This window comes from Electrona antarctica (genome assembly GCF_951216825.1).
Source record: "Electrona antarctica genome assembly, chromosome: 23".
NCBI lineage: Eukaryota > Metazoa > Chordata > Actinopteri > Myctophiformes > Myctophidae > Electrona > Electrona antarctica.
In genome coordinates this window covers 37,420,128-37,431,745 of record NC_136804.1, presented here as the reverse complement: position 1 = coordinate 37,431,745, position 11,618 = coordinate 37,420,128, and the positions used below count along the sequence as shown (strand labels likewise).

Here is an 11,618-nt window from a genome sequence, read left to right as displayed (position 1 = left end):
TCAAAATGTCTACGTTCTAATAGATGGATAAACAATGTAAAGCTGCTATAAGCAATAATATGTCAAAACTTTAATGACCTTTTTATTTTTTATTTCTTTTGGTATTCAGACAGCCAGCAATGAGTAAAACGAGTAAAAAAAATGAGTAAAATCGTATTCAAAGATTTTCCTAGAAGCTTTGTCATTGGTCGATTTGCCCGTCTACTTCCTGATTGGTTAGTGATTTCGACCGGGTTTTTTTTTCGACCAATGACAAAGCTTCTAGGAACATCTTTGAATGCAGATTGCGGCCCCCTAGATGTGTCACAGAGACTACATGTTTTTGGGGAGCGTTCTACTCATTGCTGGCAGTCATTAAAATGTTGACATATTATTGCTTATAGCAGCTTTAACTAATGTGCACATCATGATCTGTCCTCCCTGTGCAAATAGATAAAGCGCTTAATTACTTAATGTAACACCACTGAACAGTCGTATGGTACTTTTAAAGCACTTCTTAAACATATATGCATAAACAAACATACAAGCCCAACAAGTACATGTAAGACAACGATACAAGAAAGACAAAACTAATCCAGTTGTTCCAGCTGCCGACAACTCCAAAGCCGGGAAAAACTAAATCAAGCAATGCAGGAAAACCGCGAGACGCCAGAGAGGTCAAGTTCGACTGACAGCAATGACACCACCTAGCCCCGCCTCCGGCGACCACCAATGGCCACTGACACTCAACGCATATATAACGCTCCTCCTCACTGAGAACAGCCAATCAATATTCGGCTTTTGTCTTTGGAGAGTCATTGTTCCGTGGCGTCGCTCTAGGTGGGGAGGGGTCCGACATGGCGTCTTATAGTCCAAGGCAGGGAGAGGGGGGGGGGGGGAGTGAGGCGTACAGTAGTATGGCATCGTGTGGTTTGAAATCGACGGGGTGGTGGTACCGGGTACAGAGTCGGCGGGGTGGTACCAGGGTGGTACCGGGGTGGTACCGGGTACAGAGTCGGCGGGGTGGTACCGGGGTGGTACCGGGTACAGAGTCGGCGGGGTGGTACCAGGATGGTACCAGGGTGGTACCGGGGTGGTACCGGGTACAGAGTCGGCGGGGTGGTACCAGGGTGGTACCGGGGTGGTACCGGGTACAGAGTCGGCGGGGTGGTACCAGGATGGTACCAGGGTGGTACCGGGGTGGTACCGGGTACAGAGTCGGCGGGGTGGTACCAGGGTGGTACCAGGGTGGTACCGGGTACAGAGTCGGTGGGGTGGTACCAGGGTGATACCAGGGTGGCACCGGGTACAGAGTCGGCGGGGTGGTCCCGGGGTGGTACCGGGTAGTGCGGGTACAGAGTCGGCGAGGGTGGTACCAGGGTGGTACCGGGGTGGTACCGGGTACAGAGTCGGCGGGGGTGGTACCGGGGTGGTACCGGGTACAGAGTCGGCGGGGGTGGTACCAGGGTGGTACCGGGTACAGAGTCGGCGGGGTGGTACCGGGGTGGTACCGGGGTGGTACCAGGGTGGTACCGGGTACAGAGTCGGTGGGGTGGTACCAGGGTGGTAACGGGGTGGTACCGGGTACAGAGTCGGCGGGGGTGGTACCAGGGTGGTACCGGGGTGGTACCGGGTACAGAGTCGGCGGGGTGGTACCAGGGTGGTACCGGGTACAGAGTCGGCGGGGTGGTACCAGGGTGGTACCAGGGTGGTACCGGTTACAGAGTCGGCGGGGTGGTACCAGGGTGGTACCGGGGTGGTACCGGGTACAGAGTCGGCGGGGTGGTACCAGGGTGGTACCGGGGTGGTACCGGGTACAGTAGTCCTCTGCTCTCCCCCCGTTCCTCCGCCCAACATGGTGTCACAGCTGGGCGGGACAGACGGACGGGGGGGCAGGGCGGGGAGCTGGCTGGGGGGGGGTAGAGGGTGGCGTGTGACGAGAGACGGCCAGCAAAGAGAGGGAGAGGAGGAGTGGAGGCGAAGAGAGGACATAACCATGTACCTCATTTCCCATCCTCTCTCTCTCTCTCTCTCTGTTTGGGTGTCTCTCTCTCACAACGCGGTGGCCTCCCAGCTGGTTCCCCGCGAGACCTGGCGTCACTTTGTCCCCGTTAGCACCGGCGGCGGCGGCACTACCGAGGGGTGTGGCCGGGCAAGCTCCGCCCCCTCCGCGGGACCCCCAGGGGAGGAGGCAGCTGAGGCAGACGCCAGGCTGCAGGGGGTGGCGGGGGCCGTGACACCTGAGAGGGGGAGGAGTCAGAATGAACACGTCAGTGACACCTGAGAGGGGGAGGAGTCATAATGTACACGTCAGTAACACCTGAGAGGGAGGAGTCATAATGAGAGGGAGGAGTCATAATGAGAGGGAGGAGTCATAATGAGAGGGAGGAGTCATGAGAGGGGGAGGAGTCAGAATGAACACGTCAGTAACACCTGAGAGGGGGAGGAGTCATAATGTACACGTCAGTAACACCTGAGGGGGAGGAGTCATAATGAGAGGGAGGAGTCATAATGTACACGTCAGTAACACCTGAGGGGGAGGAGTCATAATGAGAGGGAGGAGTCATAATGAGAGGGAGGAGTCATAATGAGAGGGAGGAGTCATGAGAGGGAGGAGTCATAATGTACATGTCAGTAACACCTGAGGGGGAGGAGTCATAATGAGAGGGAGGAGTCATAATGTACACGTCAGTAACACCTGAGGGGGAGGAGTCATAATGAGAGGGAGGAGTCATAATGAGAGGGAGGAGTCATAATGAGAGGGAGGAGTCATAATGTACACGTCAGTAACACCTGAGGGGGAGGAGTCATAATGAGTAATCAGTAATGGAGCCTCAGTAGCTACACCTTTGTTGTGTATTCCCTAATAAACTAACTATGCATGCGATGGAACTTAACCACGATTTTTCAAAAATAGCTAAAGTATAACATAATGCTTAAAACACCAAAACGGGTTCCCGTACAGAATGGGTTAAGTGTGTACATAATATATGTATAATATGTCAAGGACCCCCAAATTGACACTAATTTACCTGCGGACCCCCACATTTGAAGAGATGTGCCAGGGACCCCCATAAGAGAAGAATATTATTTGTTTTACGGCTCTAGCAGTGATTCTCAACCCGTTTAATTTCAAGGACCCCCCCCATGCAGTTTGACATGCATTATTAATCAATGTTAATTTAACTCTGGGTCCATTTGGTTCCATTTGTACACTCTCTGAGTTACTGAGCCATAAGGGTCCATTTGGTTACTAACTATCATTTAGCTGGGGACCCCCTGGAACTCTCTTAAAGCTGCTATGACAGCCATCAATGAGTAAAACACTCCCAAAAGGAATTTAGTCTCTGTGACACATCTAGGGTCCGCAATCTGCATTCAAAGATGTTCCTAGAAGCTTTGTCATTGGTCGAAAAAAACCCGGTCGAAATGACTAACCAATCAGGAAGCAGACAGGCAAATCGACCAATGACAAAGCTTCTAGGAAAGTCTTTGAATGCAGATTGCGGCCCCTAGATGTGTCACAGAGACCATTTTTTTCGTGGGAGCGTTTTACCCATTGATGGCCAAAAAGAATAAAAATTATTATTTTTTGACATATTCGTTTTAAAGGAGCATTCAGTGATTTGGGTGATTTGGAAAACCACCCAGTCCGCCCTGTTAACAAAATGTGCACATGCACGCTCTACAGTGGGGGGGAAGTGCAACAGACCAACAGCACGTGCACCAAGGCCCACCCCCACTCGATCATGATTGGAGGAAGGCCCCACTCATCCTGATTGGATGACGGTTTTGCCACCCGCCACCAAAACTGAAACTAGGGTTTTTTTGACCCCAGGGGCTCACTGGGGACAGGCCTTATATGGTCAGCACACTCTATAGTAGGGAGGATTATCCAGAAAAAAAGAAAAAATAAGTGATATTTGAATTAAGTAAAATTACTGAATATACCTTTAAGGACCCCTGGGGGTCCCTGGACCCCACTTTGGGAACTACTGCACTAAGGTTTCCCGTTTCAAGCCGATGGCAGCAGCGGTGGTGGTACTCACGGGGGGCCGTACTGGACAACGTGTCTATGGGTGGTGGTACTCACGGGGGGCCGTACTGGACAACGTGTCTATGGAAGAGGTCTTGGTACTCACGGGGGGCCGTACTGGACAACGTGTCTATGGAAGAGGTCTTGGTACTCACGGGGGGCCGTACTGGACAACGTGTCTATGGAAGAGGTCTTGGTACTCACGGGGGGCCGTACTGGACAACGTGTCTATGGAAGAGGTCTTGGTTGGGGGTGCAGCACTGCTGCAGCTCTGGCTCTGGCTAGGCAGGCCGGCCAGGCCTTGGCCCGGTTGGTTCTGGGTCTGGTTGGAGGACTGGGTCTGTGTCGTGGCCGCTGCCTTCTGGGTCTGGTTGGAGGACTGGGCCTGTGTCGTGGCCGCTGCATTCTGGGTCTGGTTGGAGGAGGACTGGGCCTGTGTCGTGGCTGCTGCCTTCTGGGTCTGGTTGGATGAGGACTGGGCCTGTGTCTTCTGGTTCTGTCTGTTTGAGGCGTTGGAAGAGTCCATGCTGCTGCCCAGCTGTAGCCTCCTCATGTGTCTGACCACTGCTGTGGCGTTGAACGCTTGCTGGAGAGAGAGAGAGACAGACAGAGAGAGAGAGAGAGAGAGGGAGTGGAAGGAGGGACAAAGCCACTTCAGACGGTTTTATGGTGCAGAAAAATAAAATAAAACTTGACTAAAACTTAACTAAAAGGTATATCTTTATACCATAAAGATAGCCTGATGAAGGCCGCATAGGCCGAAACGTTGCCGTTTCCCTAGTATTAAAGTTTTTTCCCTTTGAAGACACTGTGCAGGTGTTTGTTCCTTTTTCATGTTTGTTGACATTATTGTATGATTATTATTAATTAACTGTTCTGAGAGAGGTAGGCAAGTGTACAGTGGCTGATATCGTTACGTCATGTTGTAGTATTGTTGTGTAGTCGACAGGCAGGAACAACGGGTGGCAACTTCCTTTTCCCTCAAACCGATTTCTCAATAAAAGCTCTCGTAGCCTGTAGCTTTTATTGAGAAAAATCGGTTTGAGGGAAAAGGAAGTTGCCGCCCCGCTGTTCCTGCCTGTCGACTATCATCCGCTCCCGACAGGATCATATACCCTAAATGAAATGGTGCCCAGGCTAGAGATTTATAGATTTTGGGGCCTAAATAATATATTAGAAGCTTTTTTTTTTTAAATCAAGAATTGATCAATGTCACCATGGTCCACATACTGTACAGTGTATCAAAAGGGCACATTTGTCCAGAGGGAAAAGGGCAGGGGGTTCTCTAGCACCCCCTAGTGTCTATCTGTGCACGCCACTGCAAGTGTACACTGCAAATAAAATACTTTTTTTTAATCAACCATAAAGGCAACACTGTGGTGTGATTTGCTTCAACTGGTGAGAAGCCTATTGAAAGGAATGGAGAGGAATTTAACATTGTTCCTTTACTATTTGTTTGTTCATAATACAGTTATAGCTCAATTAAATAAACTCAAAGGGCCCTGCTTACTTCCCTCTGCAGGGTTGTGGCTTCCTTTCTGGATCACAAACCGATCACAATCCCATGAATTAGTTTTGAACTACAGTTGGGTGCCACCGATATTGTCCCTTTTAGGCCTGACCTTTTAGTCATTTGACCCATTTAGGCCTGACCTCAAAATTTTTAAAAATCCTTCTAAATCCTCCAGTTTTCTGAAATAAATATTTTCATTTTTCAAAAATAGCAGACCTACAAGCTCGTAGCGCGCCACTCGGTGGCGCGCTATGAGCTTGTAGATCTGCTATTTTTCAATAGCTAAATTATAACATAATGTTTAAAACACCAAAAGGGGTTCCCGCCCAAAATGGGTTAACTGTCCTTTTGCGCAGATCACGCAAACCTCAGCAAAAAGAAAAGGACAATATCGATGGCCTCCAACTGTACCTGTGTGTAGAAGTTAGACAATGTTATCCAGATTAAATTAAAGCTTTGGATTTCATTTCCTGATTTGATCGGATATCAAAGTGATCCCAGTCCTGTTTTGTTTTGGCTTTGAACTGCCCCCGAATTCCAAATGTGATCCACTCAGATAGGGATTAAAAGTTCTGAACTCTTTGGGCCCTGCGCGGAGGTATATCCTGTCCGAAGATAAACAGACAGACAATAGGACGAAAACATTAAGCGGGCCAATGCCGTTGGCGGAGGTAGAAGCAGTGGCGTAAAAGTAACTGAGTACATTTACTTAAGTACTGTACTTAAGTACAATTTTGAGGCATTTGTATTTGAGTATTTGCCATTTCCAATACTTTCACTTCTACTCCACTACATTTCAGAGACCAATATTGTACTTTTACTGCACTAACAATTATTTGAAAACTAATTACTAATTTACTTTCTTTACAAAACATACATAAAGTACCCACTTAAGCCCATTTAGACCATTTTTGAAAATAGCCGATCTACAAGTTCACAACGCGGTCGCGATGCCACGCACTGTGAGCTTGTAGATCTGCTATTTTCAAAGTTTTTTTTTCTTTTTTTTTTAATACATTTGAAAACTTGAAATGAGACATTTCTGCATAATGAGTACTTTTACTTTTGGTGCTTTAAGTACATTTTGATGCCGATACTTTTTACTCAAGTACTGTACTGTACTGTACTGTACTGTACTGTACTGTACTGTACTGTACTGTACTGTACTGTACTGTACTGTACTGTACTGTACAACACACACCCTGACCCAAAAAAACAACAACACAGGAGCAATAATATTAATGAAAGTCAAAGAACATGACAGAAAATATACCATGGAAAGGAGACAAGGTGAGGAAAGGAGACAAGGAGAGGAAAGGAGACAAGGAGAGGAAAGGAGACAAGGAGAGGAAAGGAGACAAGGAGAGGAAAGAGGAAAGGAGACAAGGAGAGGAAAGAGGAAAGGAGACAAGGAGAGGAAAGGAGACAAGGAGAGGAAAGGAGACAAGGAGAGGAAAAAGGAAAGGAGACAAGGAGAGGAAAGAGGAAAGGAGACAAGGAGAGGAAAGGAGACAAGGAGAGGAAAGGAGACAAGGAGAGAAAAGAGGAAAGGAGACAAGGAGAGGAAAGAGGAAAGGAGACAAGGAGAGGAAAGGAGACAAGGAGAGGAAAGGAGACAAGGAGAGGAAAGAGGAAAGGAGACAAGGAGAGGAAAGAGGAAAGGAGACAAGGAGAGGAAAGGAGACAAGGAGAGGAAAGAGGAAAGGAGACAAGGAGAGGAAAGAGGAAAGGAGACAAGGAGAGGAAAGCAAGAGGCATGAAAAGGAGTGAAGATGAGAAAGATGTAAATGAAAGCGAGTGTTTAAAACATTTAAACCCGAGAACATATTCAACAAAATTAATGTCTTCTAAATCATGACAGTTTTCAGTAAAACCCCATGTTTCTATGTGTCAGCGGTGCTCAACCCCATGTTTCTATGTGTCGGTGGTGCTCAACCCCATGTTTCTATGTGTCAGTGGTGCTCAACCCCATGTTTCTATGTGTCAGCGGTGCTCAACCCCATGTTTCTATGTGTCAGCGGTGCTCAACCCCATGTTTCTATGTGTCAGTGGTGCTCAACCCCATGTTTCTATGTGTCAGCGGTGCTCAACCCCATGTTTCTATGTGTCGGTGGTGCTCAACCCCATGTTTCTATGTGTCAGTGGTGCTCAACCCCATGTTTCTATGTGTCAGCGGTGCTCAACCCCATGTTTCTATGTGTCAGCGGTGCTCAACCCCATGTTTCTATGTGTCAGCGGTGCTCAACCCCATGTTTCTATGTGTCAGCGGTGCTCAACCCCATGTTTCTATGTGTCAGTGGTGCTCAACCTCATGTTTCTATGCGTCAGTGGTGCTCAACCCCATGTTTCTATGTGTCAGCGGTGCTCAACCCCATGTTTCTATGTGTCAGTGGTGCTCAACCCCATGTTTCTATGCGTCAGTGGTGCTCAACCCCATGTTTCTATGTGTCAGTGGTGCTCAACCCCATGTTTCTATGTGTCAGCGGTGCTCAACCCCATGTTTCTATGTGTCAGTGGTGCTCAACCCCATGTTTCTATGTGTCAGTGGTGCTCAACCCCATGTTTCTATGTGTCAGTGGTGCTCAACCCCATGTTTCTATGTGTCAGTGGTGCTCAACCCCATGTTTCTATGCGTCGGTGGTGCTCAACCCCATGTTTCTATGCGTCGGTGGTGCTCAACCCCATGTTTCTATGTGTCAGTGGTGCTCAACCCCATGTTTCTATGTGTCAGCGGTGCTCAACCCCATGTTTCTATGTGTCAGTGGTGCTCAACCCCATGTTTCTATGCGTCAGTGGTGCTCAACCCCATGTTTCTATGTGTCAGTGGTGCTCAACCCCATGTTTCTATGTGTCAGCGGTGCTCAACCCCATGTTTCTATGTGTCAGCGGTGCTCAACCCCATGTTTCTATGTGTCAGCGGTGCTCAACCCCATGTTTCTATGTGTCAGCGGTGCTCAACCCCATGTTTCTATGTGTCAGTGGTGCTCAACCTCATGTTTCTATGCGTCAGTGGTGCTCAACCCCATGTTTCTATGTGTCAGCGGTGCTCAACCCCATGTTTCTATGTGTCAGTGGTGCTCAACCCCATGTTTCTATGCGTCAGTGGTGCTCAACCCCATGTTTCTATGTGTCAGTGGTGCTCAACCCCATGTTTCTATGTGTCAGTGGTGCTCAACCCCATGTTTCTATGCGTCGGTGGTGCTCAACCCCATGTTTCTATGCGTCGGTGGTGCTCAACCCCATGTTTCTATGTGTCAGTGGTGCTCAACCCCATGTTTCTATGTGTCAGCGGTGCTCAACCCCATGTTTCTATGTGTCAGTGGTGCTCAACCCCATGTTTCTATGCGTCAGTGGTGCTCAACCCCATGTTTCTATGTGTCAGTGGTGCTCAACCCCATGTTTCTATGCGTCAGTGGTGCTCAACCCCATGTTTCTATGTGTCAGTGGTGCTCAACCCCATGTTTCTATGCGTCAGTGGTGCTCAACCCCATGTTTCTATGCGTCAGTGGTGCTCAACCCCATGTTTCTATGTGTCAGTGGTGCTCAACCCCATGTTTCTATGTGTCAGTGGTGCTCAACCCCATGTTTCTATGTGTCAGTGGTGCTCAACCCCATGTTTCTATGTGTCAGTGGTGCTCAACCCCATGTTTCTATGTGTCAGTGGTGCTCAACCCCATGTTTCTATGTGTCAGTGGTGCTCAACCCCATGTTTCTATGTGTCAGTGGTGCTCAACCCCATGTTTCTATGCGTCGGTGGTGCTCAACCCCATGTTTCTATGTGTCAGTGGTGCTCAACCCCATGTTTCTATGCGTCGGTGGTGCTCAACCCCATGTTTCTATGTGTCAGTGGTGCTCAACCCCATGTTTCTATGCGTCAGTGGTGCTCAACCTTTTTCATGTCAAGGACCCCCAGAATTATCTGTCATTGTCCGCGGACCCCCCTCTGAAAAGATATTGTTCCATGCAGGGAAAATAGCAGATCTGCAAGCTCGTAGTGCGGCACTCGGTGCCGCGCTACGAGCTTGTAGATCTGCTATTTTTCAATCTCTAAAGTATAACATAATCCTTAAATAAAAACACCAAAAAGGGTTCCCGTCCTGAATGGGGTCAAACCTTCTGTCAGCAGGACAGTCCATTTACAGATACAGAACAAATTGACCAAACTATGTAAACAGAACACAAACCCACAGAGAACATCACCAGATACACAAACCCACAGAGAACATCACAGATACATAAACCCACAGAGAACATCACAGATACACAAACTCACAGAGAACATCACAGATACACAAACTCACAGAGAACATCACCAGATACACAAACTCACAGAGAACATCACAGATACACAAACCCACAGAGAACATCACAGATACACAAACCCACAGAGAACATCACAGATACACAAACTCACAGAGAACATCACAGATACACAAACCCACAGAGAACATCACAGATACACAAACTCACAGAGAACATCACAGATACACAAACCCACAGAGAACATCACCAGATACACAAACCCACAGAGAACATCACAGATACACAAACCCACAGAGAACATCACAGATACACAAACCCACAGAGAACATCACAGATACACAAACTCACAGAGAACATCACAGATACACAAACCCACAGAGAACATCACAGATAATCAATAAATCACACAGAGAACATCACAGATACACAAACTCACAGAGAACATGACAGATACACAAACTCACAGAGAACATCACCAGATACACAAACTCACAGAGAACATCACAGATACACAAACTCACAGAGAACATCACAAATACACAAACCCACAGAGAACATCACAGATACACAAACCCACAGAGAACATCACAGATACACAAACCCACAGAGAACATCACAGATACACAAACTCACAGAGAACATCACAGATACACAAATCCACAGAGAACAATCAGAACATCACAGATACACAAACCCACAGAGAACATCACCAGATACACAAACTCACAGAGAACATCACAGATACACAAACTCACAGAGAACATCACAGATACACAAACTCACAGAGAACATCACAGATACACAAACCCACAGAGAACATCACAGATACACAAACTCACAGAGAACATCACAGATACACAAACTCACAGAGAACATCACAGATACACAAACTCACAGAGAACATCACCAGATACACAAACCCACAGAGAACATCACCAGATACACAAACTCACAGAGAACATCACAGATACACAAACTCACAGAGAACATCACAGATACACAAACTCACAGAGAACATCACAGATACACAAACCCACAGAGAACATCACAGAGACACAAACTCACAGAGAACATCACAGATACACAAACCCACAGAGAACATCACAGATACACAAACTCACAGAGAACATCACAGATACACAAACCCACAGAGAACATCACAGATACACAAACTCACAGAGAACATCACAGATACACAAACTCACAGAGAACATCACAGATACACAAACTCACAGAGAACATCACAGATACACAAACTCACAGAGAACATCACAGATACACAAACTCACAGAGAACATCACAGATACACAAACCCACAGAGAACATCACAGATACACAAACCCACAGAGAACATCACAGATACACAAACCCACAGAGAACATCACAGATACACAAACTCACAGAGAACATCACAGATACACAAACTCACAGAGAACATCACAGATACACAAACTCACAGAGAACATCACAGATACACAAACTCACAGAGAACATCACAGATACACAAACTCACAGAGAACATCACCAGATACACAAACTCACAGAGAACATCACCAGATACACAAACTCACAGAGAACATCACAGATACACAAACTCACAGAGAACATCACAGATACACAAACCCACAGAGAACATCACAGATACACAAACTCACAGAGAACATCACCAGATACACAAACCCACAGAGAACATCACAGATACACAAACCCACAGAGAACATCACAGATACACAAACTCACAGAGAACATCACAGATACACAAACTCACAGAGAACATCACAGATACACAAACCCACAGAGAACATCACAGATACACAAACCCACAGA

General features: G+C 47.3%; 1 protein-coding gene across 1 annotated transcript in view; it reads right to left on the bottom strand.

Moving 5' to 3' along the window:
- Positions 1–2,075: 2,075 nt before the first annotated feature.
- The window catches only part of camk1da (calcium/calmodulin-dependent protein kinase 1Da), a gene marked incomplete at its 5' end in the record, with an annotated part of 62,748 nt that continues 53,205 nt past the window's right edge, over positions 2,076–11,618 (bottom strand). The window contains 2 exons of the mRNA XM_079494793.1: positions 2,076–2,219; positions 4,220–4,601. Of these exons, the coding sequence (XP_079350919.1) occupies positions 2,077–2,219; positions 4,220–4,601 (525 nt within the window). The 3' untranslated portion in view covers position 2,076. The remainder of the gene's footprint in view (positions 2,220–4,219; positions 4,602–11,618) is intronic.